The sequence below is a fragment of the Myzus persicae genome, unplaced genomic scaffold (assembly GCF_001856785.1).
Source record: "Myzus persicae strain clone G006 unplaced genomic scaffold, MPER_G0061.0, whole genome shotgun sequence".
Taxonomy (NCBI): domain Eukaryota; kingdom Metazoa; phylum Arthropoda; class Insecta; order Hemiptera; family Aphididae; genus Myzus; species Myzus persicae.
This window is the reverse complement of record NW_019103585.1, coordinates 1-18,899: the sequence shown is the minus strand read 5'-3', so window position 1 is coordinate 18,899 and position 18,899 is coordinate 1. Positions and strand designations below refer to the sequence as shown.

Genomic DNA, 18,899 nt, shown 5'->3' with positions numbered 1-18,899 from the left:
ATAATATATATCAGATATACGACTAATGCGCTTTTTAATTATATTTTGTTGACAAACCGTTTTTATAAAATAAATTATACGATTACCTATTATAAATATTATTTGAAATTTCAAAAGTCCGTTACATAAGCATAAATACTTGAAATTATTCAGTATATAAATTCTAGAGAAATCTGTCTACTGGCTGCCATTGTTACAAAAACAAAAACAACAGATGATAATGAAAATGTATATTATTGTCTTTTGTTCGTCTACTCAACTGTCAAATTACATTAAATATTTAAATATGCGCCGAAATGTATATAATATTTCTATTATTGCGTCATGTCGACCGAAAGCATAATAATATAATGTACCTACTATACTAATATATTATCTAATATACATATTATATATATATATATTAATACAATAAAATACGTTTATATGTTTACGGTTTGTCTCCGAATCGTTTGACAGTATTACTAGAAAATGTCTTACACAGTTATACACGTCATACAAAACATAATAATATTATTTCAGTACACGATATAAGACGCTATAGCACACAATATATGACGGTAAACGTTAAACTTTGTTTTTTACGTGTTCGCGGTTTAAGCAAAACACATTTGCGTGATAGCCATGATAATTTATGCAAACACGTGTTTGCTCACGTAATCGTCACAACTATTTCGAGTACAGTGTTTTTTAACCTTATACATACCCCGTATTACCGTATATACCTACGGTTTCAAAACTAACACGACATTAGGTTATAACACTACACAACCACAACAACAACAAAAACATAATATTATTATAGTCGCTTATCGTTGTTGTACGCACAGCGACAAGGTTTCCCGTAGTTACGATGATGATGATGATGATGATGAAGACGATGATGATGATGATGTTAATAATAACGATTTAATCGCGTGCTTGTCGTTTATAATAATAATTATTATTATATTATATACGAGTAGGTATATACAATAATTATTACAATAATGTTCATGTTTTTTTTTTCGTTTACAAATCAGTCTGGTTTTTCGCATGGTCGAAGCCGAAGAAGAGTACGTGAGCCAGCTGGAGGTGTTGGTCACTTGTTTCCTGCGCCCCTTGAGGATGGCGGCCAGCTCGAAGAAGCCGCCGTGCACTCACGAGGACATAAGTTCGATATTCTTGAACAGTGAGACAGTGCTGTTCCTGCACCAGATATTCTACAAGGGACTAACGACCAGAATGGAAAACTGGCCAACTCTAATCCTAAGTGAGTATATTGTAATGAATAAATGCATAATACATTTTGCATCGATCCAAGTGACGACCAGAAAATTTCAAGTTGTAAGTCATGCGAGTGATTGGTCGTAATCATTGTATATGATAATGACAGATTAGTACAAACAGAGAGAAATCGTAAAACTCGTGAAGCCGATAGGTACGTTGCCTAACCGTGACGACCACGACTGATGATCGTAACAACGTTGCTCAACTCGTAGATTGTTTAATTAGTTTTACAAAGGTATGAATCGAGGCGAATGTCTCACAAAACACACACACACAAAGTGCAGAGCGCCGAATTAAATTAAAAATGGCAGTTCAAATAGTTTGATTGACCCACGCACCACTTCAAACGACTGAAAAACTGATTTAAATAATTATGCATTATACATGATTTAATGACATTCCTATGTTTGATACAATTATAGCAAAAAGACTCGGAAGTATTATATTCTGTTATATTACTCGTCCTGAACCCACCCGCCCTATTTTTAAGGCAGCTCAGTTGAACTACTTGAATTACGTTTTAGGCGTCACTGACACACTGTGTAATACAATCAATACCGTTTGTTAATTATTGTTGCTATTGGGAATATTATTATTACAAATTTTTCATAGTTTTATTCGACAATAATCTGCGTTTAGGTATAACGAAATAATAATACCTATCGTGGTTATTATGTGGTTAATGCGTTTACTCGTCCGTTCTGGGAACACATGCCGACCCACTTTCAAGATCGTATGCCGCTTTTAATAATATTATTTCATTTTTTATGATATGTGCACTACGCCCTGCGACTATAATCGCTAACGTTTGGTCTCCACCGCATAAATATTTTATGTAATATTTTATTGGTCCTTTAATTCAACTACCTGTTCGTGTGAATACTTATTTAACTCGTAGATTTCGATCATCGTGTGAAGCACTGCACACTTCATATTGTATTATGCTGTGCGACCTCAGACCTGTAATGGCGTGAGGCGAACTTGACAATTTTAAGAGGCTAAATAATTTAGTCTTAAACGTAAACCGCAGCATCGCCCAAATGTCCGATAAAAGCATTCACAACAATATCACTTATAATCACCTGTCGTCATATTAGTTATTATATTATTAAAATGGGTACCTGATTATTACTATTATAGTTCATACTAAATTATCACCGACTATTGGCCATTGTAAACACCAGCCACCTCTTAAAAAACTCAGGGGTGGCTGTTTCTCTATATTACGCTGCCCTTCGTCACGCCTGCACTGTGCCCGTGCGCAACAGTTTACAATGACGATCTGTGATGATGACCTCGAGGGATGGTAAAACATCTATAGCCATACTGTTGTGGGTTGTGTGTTATCACTTATTGATAACGTGTCACGTACATACATAATTTTTTTGTACAAATAACTAATAAGTTAGCGTATTAGCTTATTAGCCTACTACACCCGTTTTTGCTTCTACTGCAGTGGTTGCAGATGTTCTTCAATTACTTTAACGCGCCTCTGGTAACATCGATCTCCTGTTTCACAAAAACAATGGGCATCCCGTAATGTTTTTTTATCCCCCGTCCCATTCTGATATTAATTTTTTCTTCTTAGATTGAAAAAATATATATAGAAGCTAGGACTTTCACGGGGTATCAAGACAAGTGGCAGTCACCATAGAAACAAACGCCCTTGCTGTATTCGCTTTGGCCTCTTGCAGTAATAATCACTATAGAAAAACTTTTCCGCACAAAACTTTACTTGGCCAAAATAAATTTGGCAAACGTATTACTTCTATCTCTCTCTCAGCCCATCTCCTCCTCTTGTTTTCATTTATTTTCACTACAGAGCTATTTTCACGTTCTCTAACGCAATAATAATGTTTTATACTCGCTTCTATTACTGCCAGAATCAACCGACATAATATTATATTATAAGGTCGCCTGCGCGTGTGAGTGGAATTCTACATTTCATTTATTGATTTGCTGAACATTCCCTAAACCCGTAATACTATAAAATTGAAGATAGTCCCTGGCATATATTTTAGACGTTTCAAAACTTTGCGAACTAAATTATACGGTACGGTCGACTCCCGGTATAACTGTATATTATGATCTCATCTCGACTGCCGTTAAAATTCGTTTCAATTCCCGCGAGCTTCGAGTTTATATACCTAGGTACCGAAAGTGGAATGCGGTATTTTATTATGTCGGTTTTAACTCTTAACTACAAGAAACCAGCGATTTTTTTTTCATGTTATTTCCAGGTGATCTCTTCGACATACTACTGCCTATGCTGACGATCTACCAGGAATATGTGAGAAATCATCATTACAGCTTACAAGTGTTAACCGAATGCAAACAAAACCCTGCATTTGTTAACCTTTTGGAGCGATTGGAAAACAAACCAGCATGCCATGCACGGTCATTGGAAAACTTCTTAATAGTACCAATGCATCAGGTGAAACTTACAATTCGTGTAAAATAATATTAATATTGGTATTTACGTATAGTGTGAATGTCGCTGTAAAATCTTAGTTAATCCATTTTCAGAAAAATCAACGGTAAAATAAATAACGCGGTATCATTAATTATTTCATAATTTATCAAGTTTACAATGTTATATTATGATTTATCAAAGTTATATCATAAACAATTTATTTCAATTGGATTATATTTTATAGGCATACGTTTTTTTTAAGTAAATGGTTCATCTTCTCTAATTAAATTAATGTATTGAAACAGAAAATTTGATATTAAAATAATATGCATATCATGAAAAGAAATCAATTACTTATAAATTTTAACTTTACGTAGGAACAAAAAATAAAAATCGAGTTCGTGTGAAACTACAAAAAAAAACAGAAATTAAGAATAAAATAATGACAATAACATATTAAATTATTATATATATAACTGTACTCTGTTTGCTTGTGATATTACATTTTAAAATAATAGTTTATTTATATATCATTGTAGTCGAAATACAATTTAAATTTTAGTTGAAACATTCAATTGCCTGCATAAAGCAATACTTCTCTGTAGTTTTTCTTTCTTAGCTTACAAAATTACCAAGAAAATCGAAAATTACCTCTTTCGAGTACTTTCTATAAGACTTGGTTTCCATTCGATTCATATAAGGCTACTTGAAACTTTTTGACCACTGATTTTACCCAACAGTGTACACAGAAATAAAAACACTGTAAAACCCATTACATACACAGTAAATAAAATCTGTAAAGTTTCATTCATACGACAAACATATTTAAACTTTTTTCGATCAATTGAATTTATATTAACTCTTAATCGAATATTTTTAAATAGCATTAATGCGTAATATAAAAGCTGTTTTGTATTTTATAGAACCATTACTCATTAATATAAAATATATATTTTAGTTTTAAGTATATATTTAACTGAACGTGTGTACTGTAAAAACGAACCAATATTATATTATATTGTTATTTATTCTTCAATAAGATAATGGGCCCCACTGAACATGTTCGTGTCGTTGCCCATGAGTTCATAATTTGAAATATAAATTGTTTAAATAGTTCATATAAATTAAATAATTACAATTTGTAATATACATTTCTCGCATAACTAGAATATTAATGTAAATAAATACATATTTTCATTTTCTTTGCTTATATAATATAATATTATAATTTAGTATTATGCAAACAAAATGTGTTGTTAAATAATACAATAGCTAATATAAAATTAAATTTAACAATAATTTCTAAAATCATACATATTAAAAGTCTTATTTTAAAAATCAACCTTTAGTAATATTTTTATATTTTTTGTTTATAGATTCCTAGATACATAATAACTCTTCATGAGATATTAGCACATACGCCTCACGACCATGTGGAAAGAAAAAGTTTGCAAACGGCCTGTCAGAAACTAGAAGACTTAAGCAGACAAATTCATGACGAAGTTAGCGAAACTGAAAATTTACGAAAAAACCTTTCCATCGAACGAATGATTATCGAAGGCTGTGATATTCTATTGGACGTCAATCAAATATTTGTCAGACAGGGTACTCTGGTACAAATGCCAATAGCTAGAAAAAAGAGCAGGATACCTCATTTTAAAACTGAAAAAGAAGCAGTAAGACAATGCTTTCTATTTACGAACCATATGATAATCACAACTAGGTAAGTCTAAAGCTTCCACTATAGCCTATAGGTGCATATAATTGAAATTAATAAGCACGTAATTAATTTTAAATACATTTATATTTATTTTAGGACCACTAGTGGAAAATTACATTTGGCACCTGAAGTTGGAAAAATATCTTTAGCAGACTGTCGTTTAATAGAAGACCCTAATGATAAAGAGGACGACAATAATAATCCAGGAGACCTGGAAATTCCAGATGGGAACAACGAAGGTATGTACAATACATTTAAATCAAACACGTATATGACGGTTTTTTTTTCAAAAGCTGACGATTCAGCGGGTACCAGTCATTCGAGTGATGTTGAGAATAGCGATTGTGAAGGCTTGAAATGTTCATCTAGCCCAAGTCCAAGTCCTAGTCCGAAACCACAAAATTATGATTTTCAACTTTGTGTTGATTGCAAATCGTCTTCGCCTATTGCAGTGCATTTGTATGCACCCTCTTTACAAGAAAAAACTGCGTGGGTCAGTGATATTAGTCAAGTAAGTACAGATAATCTTAATATGAGTAATCAAATACTAATTAATACAACATACTAACAAATAGTAATAATTTTAATTTTAATGAAATTTATTTTATGAAAATTAGTGTATTGAAAATCTAAGATTTGACGCAATGCTTCGAAATTCAATGTCAGATACATCTTCTGTGACAATGCCAAACTCAATGCGTGATCCAAAGCTTTTTAAAGATGACAAGGATATAAAATTTAGCAAATACTACAATTCTTGTAGGGTGCGTCCAATGTTTGTTTTAAACAGAATAATTTTGTTTAATGTAAAATTACCTCTTATATTTAGATTCCGCGTATTCACCATGCTACTAAAGAAAAACTCATATCTAGACTTGTGGACTTAAGATTTTTATCAATTGATTTTCTCAATACATTTCTTCTTACGTATAGAGTTTTTACTGACGGAGTTACCATTTTGGAAGCGTTAAAAAAGGTGTTTTATAACAATGAAGTAGATGCATATGAAAATATTGGACAACCTATGAATAACACGTAAGTCAACACATAATATTATATTACCTAGAGAGAATGAAGTATTTTATTTTGTTATTACTTTCAGGTCATTAGATCGAAGTGAATTGCACAACAACCATCATCTCACAACAGGGGATAGAGACAGAAGACCCAGCGTCATTTCGTCAAACCGAAAGAATAGTGCCGCCAGTTCTGTATCCGGTATCCATTCTATTAAAAACGCTCACGGGAGCGTTCTATGGTACTTACGTGTTTAACATATATTTTATTGTAATTTACAGGCTACGGATCAGAAGTCAGTGACCGAGATAGAAGTTCCAGTGTGGATTATCAGCATAGTCCGAGAGGAAGAAAATATAGTTTTCGAAAACGTACGTTTTAATAAAAAAAATTAAAGTGTAGTGGTATTATTATGACAAGTATTTTATTTAAATGGCGCATTGTAGTTGAAGAAGAGGAAAGAAAAAATAAAGTAAAAGTGTCTGAAGAATACAGTTCAACGACTAGTTTATACCAGCAAGCTTCTGCACCTGGACGAAAAGTCAGCATACTAATCGAAGACACAGGTGACAATTGTCATTTAGCCCCTCCTACTATGGTTAAAGCAACTTCATCATCTAGTAATGAGACTCTGACTGGAGGTTAGCATTCAGTTTAGCATGGTGTAGTTTTTTCTCTAAATGTTTGCATTTTTTTAGATAACCAACCTACAGTAGTTGCAACATCTCCATGTAGCAATAATAGTAGTTCGACCTTAGTAGCTGCGACTTCTAATTGTGAGAAAAGTCTTAATGACAATAAAATCAGTAGTTTGCCAAAAGTATCTCCACCGGAACGTAAAATACAATCACCTTCAAAAGGTTTCCCCATTCATCACGGACATGCGATCAAATTTGGGTCCATAATATCAGATGCCGCTAAAGAACTCGTAGAAAAGTAATATTATTCTACTTGAAGTAAGCAAAAGTAAAATAAATATTTTTACAGATTCCATTCAGAGAAGCATTTTTCCACCCCACAACCCCGTAGAAGAAGTTGGTTCAATCACGATTGTACTCCAACTATAAGAAAAAAGAGTTTTGGAGTTTGCGAGGACGATATGGGCGGCACTGATGAAAACGGATGGCTAAGTAACCTGCATAGTGCATCATCATCAAGATCAGCTTCACTTGCAAACTCCAGCATTGCACAAGTATTTTTTTTTATTTGCTGGTACATTTATAAAACAAAACTGAACATAATAGTTGGATTTCTGTAGTATTTTTCTAGAAGAAAATCATTTGCATGCGCTGGTGATGCTGATGGCTGTTACAGTGGAAGCATATCACAGAGAGCTAGCATGCAACACGATAGCCCTCCACTATCTAGTCGAGTCGGTGTTGTAATAACGTCATCGAGACAATCGAAAAGAAGGTAAACCTATAGTTTATATTCAACTCACATCGTCGTCCATTTATTGTTTCTTATTTTGAAAAGCGTGGGACCAAATTATCACTTAGGAACTATAGAAAATTGACTATATAAATGGGTCCTGCGCTAAAAACATGTATACAAACCCTCAGCTGTAAGACGGTTCTCATATGTTTACACGTGTTTTGTTTTATTTTTGTGTTCAGAACTGGAAGGCCGGAGTTTGGGTAAGTGCTGTGGATATGCACAATGTGAGAGGTCTAACATTTGAAAATCGGCATAGCTAAAGGGGTTTTTATTCAGTTTTATTTTTGATTTCATATTTCTGCATGAACCTATCACTTACAGACTACATATACTATTTGGCTGCTCTTTGACAACTTTAAAAGCTAATATTGTTATAATACTTAGTACTCTCCCACACTGTACAGAACATTTGGTTTTAGCACAAAATGAACCAAATTGTATTTATAAAGGGTCTACCGGTATTTTAGAATGATTAAAGGAGGAATATTATATATGCATGGACTCTGACTAGCAGTTAGATAAAATGTTTGATCCACACACCCTAGTAGTGATAATATATTTAAAGTTCTGGAGCTAATACTATACTTAGTTATTCCAATTGGTCCCACAGCTACCAGAACCATTTAGTTATAACTGCGCATCCTTCGCTGTGTAACGGCCAATAAAAAGCCAGCCAATCCAGACTAATAGAAAGTAGAGTTTAACTATTAACGAATGTAAAAATATTATTGCCGTATAAATAGTTTGAGTTTGTTGCTGACAAAATAGAGAACACCTGCGACTCCTGGGAATGTTTCCGTGCACGTGTTATTCATTCAAGTATCATATTATTGAATCGATTCTATTCCCTTTGCCTCGTAATCGAGGTGTATGCACATTTCAATCAGTATACTCTTATTTTCATTATTATTATTTTTTTTTTTTCTTAAAACAACATCCCGATCAAAATAATGTTCTTCAGCGCCTATAAACATTAAAACATTAACATTTTCGATTCAGTATTAATTAAAAGTTCAACACAGGTGTTTCTAGAGGAACAAGTAAAGTTTTACTATACTAACAGTGACAATAACATACATGTGTTCTTTTATTCAAAGGAGCAGCACGTCTACTGCTGCTGCAGCGTTTGCTATTGCAACGTCAGCTTCGAGTAACCCTCGAGAACTATCTCCATTACATGATCAAAGATGTTGTTCGGTAGAACGAAAAAGAAAAGAGTCTGTAATGTCCACAGCAGCTACGATGAGGGTGTTAAATGTCTTAAAACATTGGATATCAAAACACCCACAAGTACCCTACGACAAATTTAAACACAATGAGTACTTACTTATAAATTAATATAATTTTTAGGATTTTGAAAATGAAACACGTCTCAAGAACATGACTATAGACTTTTTGGAAGACATACTCTTCAGTCCTAATCTTTTACCAGCTGAGCACAAAATAGCTGGCCAATTACTTAGATTGCTTACAATGGACGAAACAAAAAAACCTACTGTCGACCTAAACTTGCTGTTGACTCCATCACAGGTACGTTAGTAATTAATTATAAAATTGTTTTTTTTTTCTAAAGTTATTAAGTAATGACTATAATCTATATGACATTTTTAATATTGAATTATTTATAACTCAAATTATTCCCAGAAAATCAGTATGAAAAATGACATTTAAAAAAGAAAATTTTATCGTAAATAATTTTATCAATTTTATATTCGTACAATGTACACTAAACATTATAAGTTTATAACAATAGTATAAACTACCAAGTATATCTATACATATTATTATATTTAATTTCATTCTATAAAATCAATATTAATATTAACTATTGTCTGTGATATCAATTCTAAAATATTTAATAACAGGTTGAAAAATCCATCTATGTACACTATGTATAAAAGCAAATGTACCTATGTTTGTTCGTCCTCTATGTATTCTTACACTATTCATCCGATCATAATCACCATGATACTTTCGTGTTGGAGTCATTAAGCACCCTAAGGAAGGTTAACTATTTCGAACAAAACCTGATGAAAAGCAATTTATACATCATGCATGGTGTATGATAAGATTTCATATTTTCGCTCAATATTATAAACGGACGAATTTTGAATCATATAAGTCGGGCATTTTCAAGGGACAACATTAAGTTAGAATAGTTAAAATATAAGTTATAATATATATATAATAATAAGTTTAAATAGTTTAAATAGTTTCATAATGTCAGCTAGTTACATAGAATTTATAGAAAAATACTGTGCCAAAACTATAAGCCAATTTAAAAACTTAAAATCGTAGATCACTTTATGATAATTAATAATTATACATTTATAAACTAATATTGTTATTTTCAGATTCCTAGTTCTGAAAATATTGACACTTTGTCTGCATTAGAAATAGCTGAACAAATGACTTATATTGACCATCAAATATTTATAAGAATACAAAGCCAGTGAGTACAATTCATTTAACACAATGTCAGCGTTACATCTGTTATCTCTATCTTTTATATAGGTACTTACTCGTTAGTCGTTACTTATACCCATACCGCTTCACGCTTTTCACTTTTTGTAGCCAAACTGCTTAAATTTCACACAGATGACATGTTAAAAAATGTATTATATAAGTATAGTAGTGCTCTGCACAACATAATATTTCAATATTATTTATTTTTAAATAGGTAGTTATGGCCTTATTAACAATTACATTTAATAATTTTTAACAATTAGGTGCCTAATTGCAATCCACAATATTAGTTTTTTTAATGTTTTAATTAGGTATGCTATGCAAAATATTATTCGGCCACATGACACTACAATTAAAATCCTAATAAATAGTTTAATAGGTCATTATTACAGTCTCTATCTTTGAGCGATTTAGCTACTAACTGAGAAAATAATATACGAATATCGGATTTGCTATGTTTTTGACAGAAATAAGTGATTTATAATATAATTGACAACTTTACTCTCAGAGGACAGATGATTCTCCGACACCCTAACCTAACTATAACTTGTAATTAGCTAATGCCGTGTGTTTTATATTTTATAACTTTGTTTTAATTTTCACAGTCCCAATTTTTAGGCGGAGTTGTATGTGTTATAATTGTAATTCTACAACGCACATAATATATTTTGTACTTCGTTGAATAGACTAAAAAAAATGTATGTTTAAAAATGTTGTAATCGCAAAGAAATTTAGTGAAGGTTATTGGATATAACAAGAATTTTAATTTGCTGTCAAAACATAATAGTGTCAAAAGTTATTACCTAGATTAATATATTAGATACACCATACTTTCTGCATGATAATAAATAAATATAGTTATTCTTTGTTCTACCATTCAAAAGTGTATTTTATAATTATTATTATTACGTTATACAGATAAATAAACTACTTATTTAAACATGAAAAATGATGTTACTATGTTAGTGAATACAAAATGTACAAAAAATTATAGAATAATATTAAAAATAATAATTGTTATAGCTTTTAAATGACACATTCAAATAAAGGATTTGTACTCATGCAAAGTTAAAATAAAAATACCAATTATTAATAATTTGTTAAGCTTTTCGTTTTTGGACTGTTGTAGACATTTTATAGGTATACTTTACAATCAAAATGATATCCATTCGTAAATATTTGGAAGAAAATATAATATTATTTTCTTTGAAATTGTATTTACAAACGAATATCTATTTCTGGCACGTATTGTACCTATTGATTTTTAGCATATATTTTACCAAACAGTCCAAATAGTTCTGTAAAAACTATACCATCAACACTAATAAAATGATTTAAAATAATAATATTGTAACAATAAACCTAACAAAATTTAAAATACTACACTATAACCTATGTTCTATTTGTATGATGAGTAATGACGAATATTATTTTTAATTAATTCAAATGTGAACTCTTATAATACTACATGTTCTACAATTAATGTTCGTAATTGTAAATCCTCTACCTATCGCCAATTATTTAATAATAATCATTATTATAGGCGATGAATAATGATACTAAAATGATTTTAATTAAATATACACAATCTTCATAGTTGAATAAAATTAAGTTTGATAACAATTTGTTTTAAAAAACTGCTGTTTCGTAGACTATATAGTGCACAAATCACAAAATACGTATAATATAATATAAAAAAGCATTTTTCATAATATTTATCATATTTTTCGAATATATCTTTGTTTATAATATTCTGACAACCGTAATTAGCCCCTCTGTGTTTTTAATAGCTTCCGTTGATTTCAATATCTAATAATTTGATACTTTTTCTGAAGATAAATTTTAAACTGTTGTTGCTGAGGGCTTTTTAATTGAATTGGCGTTACAAATATTAATATATACAATATATACCAGAAGTGTGTACAATAATAATACTGCAGGATTTGGTCGTGAGCAAAAATTAAAATAATATTCGATCATACAATCAAGTTTTCTCAACCTTTTGAGGTCCATACTCCATGCACCATTTCATACTATTTTATAAGGTGCCACCCTCACCACTAAAAGTATGCTACAACATTTTTACACCTCCCTTGGGGGCGCGCCCCCAGGTTGAGAACCATTGATTTAAATAAGAATTAAAACAATAGTTATCGTTTTTTTTAAATTTATTGAACATTTTTTATTAAACCTCTATCTTGTTACAGCTATTATATTCAATAATAATTTAAATGTTAACAAAAATAATATTTTCGACTTCTCACATAAAAAAATGATAAAATATCATTATTGCATTAATTGATGAGCATTTTCCAGGGAATTTTTCGGCCGTGCTTGGATGAAGGACGACAAAAACATGAAAGCGCCTCACATTATTTTAATGACCAAGAGATTTAACGAGCTTTCGCAGTTGGTCGCTTCGGAAATAATGCGTAAGAACAATGTGGCCGCAAGAGTGATAGCAATAGAAAAGTGGGCTGCAGTTGCTGACATATCTAGGTGTTTGCATAATTTTAACGGAGTCCTACAAATATGTTCAGCTTTTACCAATAGTTCGGTGTTCAGATTGAAGAAAACTTGGGAGAAAGTTTCAAAAGCTGTGAGTTTATGTGTTTATAAAACTGACATAATATTATGAAAACGATACGAGCATTTTTTCCGTAAAGACGACAGTTCTAAAATAATATGTTAAAACTATAAAACTATTAATGAGTATTTCTACTTAACCGAGGTATAAAACGCATGTCATTTAATTGCTCAAAAATGTAATCCAATGTGATTTATATATTTTATGTAATATATATAATATATTATCAATTTAGTTTAATTACAACTTGTAAATTAGTTTTTGAGATTATTTGTTGGTTGTATTCTACACACACACCTTATTTTGTTTTTAGACAAAACTATCGGTACAAAAACTTCAGATAATCGTCTCGTCTGACGGAAGATTCAGAAACCTTCGCGAAGCTCTGCACAGATGTGATCCACCATGTATTCCGTACTTAGGGATGTACCTAAGTGATTTATCGTTTTTAGAAGAAGGAACTCCCAGTTTGGCAGACGACGGGCTACTTAACTTTTCAAAATTACGTATGGTGGGTACAGTACATTAAAAATGTATTATCTATTCGACTGTGTCGGTTATTAGGAAAAAGCATTCTAAATATTATTGCACAGCTTACACAAGTATAAGCCCTGGGAAATAAAATCATTTAATAGATGAGAAAATCCGAGTACACTGTTGCAAATGACAATTGTAACCGTTATGTAGTTAAGAAGGGTTTAAATTATACAGTGCAGCTAACATTTAGTGTTTCTAACAGGTGTGGTCAGTGGTAGGAAAGTACATAAAGCAATATAATATAATTAAAAATAATACGAAAGAAAATATGTTAGTTAAGAATATTAGTTAAATAAATTAAAATGTACGCATGTAGCCAGGGCCGTATTGAGGAGGGTAGGCAATTCGGACATTTTCCCCGGTTGACCAAATATTGATCTATTTCGAGCACCGCTGTAACCCGGTGTAGTATTGTATCAATAAATTTTTTTTTTTTGAAAAGAATTTTGATTGAGACACGGCCATAATTTGATGGCGTCATTCGTCAATCGACGATAACTGATAAGGGCTGGCATAGAATATAATTAATATTATTTTAACATGACCATAGTTGTAGATAGACAACCATGACTTAACCATGACGAATCATAACTAAAAATGTGTTAAGAAAAATCAAAAAAGTAGATCTTTTTTATGGGGGAGGGGGAGTAAAATTATGGTTTAAGCAGGCCGCAAACATTGTAAATAAGGCCCTCCATGTGGCTATCGTTGGTGGGAGTATGTGAACTATGGCAGGAGGGCTAAAATTTCAGTTGGGGGGCTTAGCCCCCCCCTTTAGTTATGCCCATGATAATTTTAGTACATACTATGCGTATAATAAATTAACATATTTCGAATTGTAGCTGCTATTGGTACCATCTTATGCCTATTGAATCAATACTATTAATTTTATTATATTAGGTACATAATATACCGATCAGCAATTTTAGTCTATAAGTATAATAATATTATACGAGACATCCTTCTTGTTCCAACACACTTATTTCTCTTATAAGGACTCTCATGACTAGAAATATGTCTTGGCGCTGTTTCTCGATCACTCTTTTAGGTACCAATATTAAAAAAAAAATTTTCGATTTTGTCGTTCAGATAGCGCACGTGGTACAAGAAATCCGACGGTTTCAGCAGACTCCGTACAAGATCGACTTCCACCCTCGGGTGGCCAACTACCTGTTGGACACGTCGCTGCTTTTGAACGAGGACGAGCTGTACACCAGGTCCCTGGAGATCGAACCCCGGCCGTCACGGCTCAGCATCACGACGCTGTCGAACTCGCCGCACCACGGCGGTGGCAGCCAATGACGGCGGTGCAGCGCCAAGAGGAATCAGACCACGTGCTTCAAGTGAACGATCGACGCGACTGACACCAGCCCGAGGGCGACGGCGGCGAGCGATTGCGACTATTTAATAAATAATCGTTATAAATAGTGTCGTCTTCAATGTTATAATATTATCATTACCTCTTGTCACTATACTGCAGTGTAATAATAATATTATTGTCGTACGGTGACGATAACGACTAAATTATTAGACGTGATTCGCGGGTGGAGCAGATAGATGGACGGCGAGGGAGAATCTGTTTTCTCATCTCCGACGACAATCATCGTTTCTCTCACCGCCACCTCACCACGGTCGACACTGTTTTATCGCCGCCGCCGCCGCCGCCCCTCTCACCCCGGAAGGAATATTATTATGTTCCCAGTGACGAGCGAGTGTCTTCCGCACGCGTGATCAGCGAATACAATATATATAATTATCATTATTGTTATACTATTATTATAATGTCCTTCCGGCGGGCCGCCCCGCTCAGTTTACGTATGCACAACGAGTAGATAGGTAGGTAGTAGGTACCTATTATAATACCTATATACATTTCCGCTTGGCCCAGATGGCTCTATACTGTGCCACCGCTATCAGCTGCTTCAAATTTTTACGCGTTATCTAAATCGAGTGTTTTCGAGATATTCATTTCGTGTTCTTCGGTTTGTCACTATGTTGACGTATATTCAACGACGGCGACAATCATCGTTGTGTCGTACTTAGGTATATATACAATTTTTTTCGTCTTAAGATTTTTTTCTTCGAATTCTTTTCGTAATTTTGTCTTCCAGACGTTGGGAAAAATCACTGGCACTGCAATAGCGACGATAGATTTATTACATATTACAATACATATACGTTGTACGCTAACAATACTATTTGTGCCACGTTGGCATTTTTACTCGAATCGTAGACTTTTTTTCTGTTACATTTTTTTTTCTACAGACACGGCTTTCGATATTATGTTTATCTATAGACATCGTAGGTTGTACGTTACGCGATTCGGACGTAAAAACGTACAGGCGAATACCATACAAGCGAACTTGTGTGATTGCTATAATGTATATAGGCATAATATTACTATCATAATCAGTTCTAAGAGGTAAATGTTATAAACGTTATCGGAAAAAATTATACTTATCCGTCTCGCCGTCAGCGACGTCCAAAACCGGAGGCAAGACGGAAATACAAAAATAAAAAATTATCGTACTGAACAATCAAAATTATTTTTTAGACAGTAGAACAATTAATCATGCTTAGAATAAAACGGAATACTATAAAGTGTGCTGCCCATCGTTTCCGCGTAGGTGCTCGGCTTCAATCATACTTCGTTCGTCATCAATCCGTTAGTGACCTTCCTCCCCCCCCCCCCCCCCCGTTGGGGTCACCGCATACCAAGACGTCAGTATACGGTATTAGATTTTTTATAAACGGCCATATTCCCTTGGTCCCTTCTTGCGGTTTTTGCTCAGACAATTAGAATGAAAAATACGTTTATTCCCGACCCTAACGCATACCTACACTGTTCGATTGATTTCGATAAAATTACCGAATCTCTGTGTGCGTGCGTGTGTGTGTATGTATGTGTGTATGTGTGTATTTTCAATTTATATAATATTTAGTTACCTATACGTACGTATGTGTTGAATCGTTAAAGATATAATATATATATTTTTTGTTTTGAGAGTATTGTCACTTATATGATAATAACTATTAATATGTAAGGAGATGCGTTCGATTATTATTTATGTTTATTCGTTGTCGGTCATTCGTCGGTGGGTTACACAAAAGTTTCAACGCTACTGGGTATCGTTTTTCACTATGAACACAATATTAATTGTGCACAAAATGTATAAAAATGTTTACAAACAACACCCAATCAAGTCTAACTCATCGAGTGATGACGAAAATGAAAAACATTTATTTTTCTAAACTATAAGTTGTACCGTTATATAAGACGTACCCATACGCCCCAATTTTTCCTAATTGCCAAATTTTTCTCATTAACTATACGTAACTAATGAAATGGATATATGACAATTTATTTGTGTGATACGAGTTTCTTTCATATTTACTCTTCTTTTTCTATATACTATCTCTCGCCATCGCATTATATATATATATATATATATATATATATAATAATGTATTTTATATATTACAATATGTATGTAATGTACATATACCAAGTTTTTAATATATTATTATTGTATTTTAACTATATTATACATTGTACTTGATTCGATGATTTTAATGTAAATTCGTTAGTTTGTTGATGTAATTTTTTTCTTATTTTGTTATTTAAATATTTATTTTCTGTACTATAGGTGTAACAATAATAATAAGTTTAAACTATGTAACACGTTCAATTGCCATAAAAAAAGTGTATAATATTACATTATATAAATATTTATTTTTCTCATAAATGACAATCACCTATAGACGCGGTATGACATACCTACAAACATAAATATGTGTACTGATTGATTAGNCATTTTTTTTCCAGTTACACTTATTATTATGATTTCTTGTGGTAAAAGTTACATTATTGACAATGTACTTTTGTAATACTTATTTACCATTTTCATACATCCTTTAATATGAAATATTGAAATGTTCATAATTACTTCATATATATATATTATATTAGGTATCCAAATATCGTTTGATTGGTTGTAAGATACTTTTTGTTGTGAGCCTATTTTTAACACTGAAATCATTTATTCTTTATTGTTTTGCGCGCTAATGTCATGAACTCTTGACAGTACCAATATCAACATCATACTAATCATTTAAATGATCAAAATCTGAAATAACTTGGTAGTTTTTACCAGACAGAAGAATATGAAAATAATATAGTATTTATTGAGTACATCACCTACTTTCAAAATAACACGATAATATTATATGAATATTATAAGCCAGTAATACATTTTTATTTAATGTCGATTTCTGATACACAATTTGATTGGCATATGCTATCAGTTATGTCTATGTATTGTTTTGTTTTCGTCATTATATGAAACTTTTTTATGTGGTTTTTAAATGCTGAGAGGAATAAGAACATAAAAAAAATGTAACACAGAAGTCAAACAAATATTAATTGTTCATTGTTATTATTATACAATAGGAACGACCACGAAAAAGTCTCTATCGTGTTTTTCCTTTTTTGTGTTCCATTTAAATATGATTAAATGCACCCGTTTGGTTTATTTTTGTTCTACAAATCTTAGTACATAATATTATTATCTGTTGTTAATTATATATATATTATATTATAATAATTATTGTTGTATCGATTTCTTCGTAAATATTACGACAAAGAGTTTATGTCATTGTTCAATAAGGTATTTCGGTTGTTATTAAATTTAATGATCTAAATACATTATTTTACGTGTTTTTCATCCATTTATTACTCACTGTCAGTACAGTAGTCCCTATAATATTATAAGTCGGGGATGAGGTGACCGAGTGGTCTGACGCGTCCGCTGCGACGCAGCCGGTTGAAGAGCTTGTGTGTGCGCGTGTGAGTGTGTGTGTGTGTGTGTGTGTGTGTGTGTGTGTGTGTGTGTATGAACGCCATTTTATAACCGTCTGCAGTTAAATTAAACTTTAAAAACATGGTTTAAAGAATAATTAATATAATATATAAATCATTGTTACCTATATTATATTAAATTATAATAATAATATGTTTCAGGAAAAAAAAATATGTTTAACGAATTTTCTTACACTAACATATCGTCGGTGGAGTTTGATCTCTGTTTAAAAGGCTTAAATATTGTATTATATTATGATATTTCATTATTATTATTATTATTATTATTATTATTATTGTTGTTGTTCTTATTATAATATCGTATTAATAGACTTAAATGAAACTAAACTGGACGCTTGAAAACATAATATTATGTGTATACGTCGCATACGTAAAGATAGATGATGTGCTTCGATTTCTGAAATGCTGATTATGCTTTCTTGCAATCATAAAATCGAACGATATGATAATATCAAGCGAATGGAGATTTTTTTTCACTCAGTCGCTATCAAAACTTTTATTTATTATTGAGATACTGTGATTTCAAATTTTGTTCTCATGCTCTAACTTGAAGAGCTTGTGTGTGCGCGTGTGA

The 18,899-nt window shown here is 32.0% G+C and overlaps 1 protein-coding gene across 4 annotated transcripts in view; it reads left to right on the top strand.

Moving 5' to 3' along the window:
- Window positions 1-15,294, top strand: part of LOC111034802 (ras-specific guanine nucleotide-releasing factor 2-like) — a 50,625-nt gene extending 35,331 nt beyond the window's left edge. For 2 of the 4 annotated variants that reach the window (XM_022316178.1, XM_022316176.1), the window contains exons 7-26: window positions 1,023-1,252; window positions 3,510-3,703; window positions 5,059-5,405; window positions 5,499-5,641; window positions 5,696-5,913; window positions 6,020-6,166; window positions 6,232-6,437; window positions 6,505-6,620; window positions 6,701-6,790; window positions 6,866-7,060; window positions 7,118-7,355; window positions 7,407-7,611; window positions 7,678-7,832; window positions 8,036-8,056; window positions 8,954-9,146; window positions 9,207-9,386; window positions 10,211-10,308; window positions 12,639-12,921; window positions 13,223-13,420; window positions 14,536-15,294. In XM_022316178.1, the coding sequence (XP_022171870.1) occupies window positions 1,023-1,252; window positions 3,510-3,703; window positions 5,059-5,405; window positions 5,499-5,641; window positions 5,696-5,913; window positions 6,020-6,166; window positions 6,232-6,437; window positions 6,505-6,620; window positions 6,701-6,790; window positions 6,866-7,060; window positions 7,118-7,355; window positions 7,407-7,611; window positions 7,678-7,832; window positions 8,036-8,056; window positions 8,954-9,146; window positions 9,207-9,386; window positions 10,211-10,308; window positions 12,639-12,921; window positions 13,223-13,420; window positions 14,536-14,748 (3,670 nt within the window). In that variant the 3' untranslated portion in view covers window positions 14,749-15,294. The remainder of the gene's footprint in view (window positions 1-1,022; window positions 1,253-3,509; window positions 3,704-5,058; window positions 5,406-5,498; window positions 5,642-5,695; window positions 5,914-6,019; window positions 6,167-6,231; window positions 6,438-6,504; window positions 6,621-6,700; window positions 6,791-6,865; window positions 7,061-7,117; window positions 7,356-7,406; window positions 7,612-7,677; window positions 7,833-8,035; window positions 8,057-8,953; window positions 9,147-9,206; window positions 9,387-10,210; window positions 10,309-12,638; window positions 12,922-13,222; window positions 13,421-14,535) is intronic. The other 2 variants (XM_022316177.1, XM_022316179.1) reach the window with 2 other exon arrangements.
- The last annotated feature ends 3,605 nt before the right edge of the window (window positions 15,295-18,899 follow it).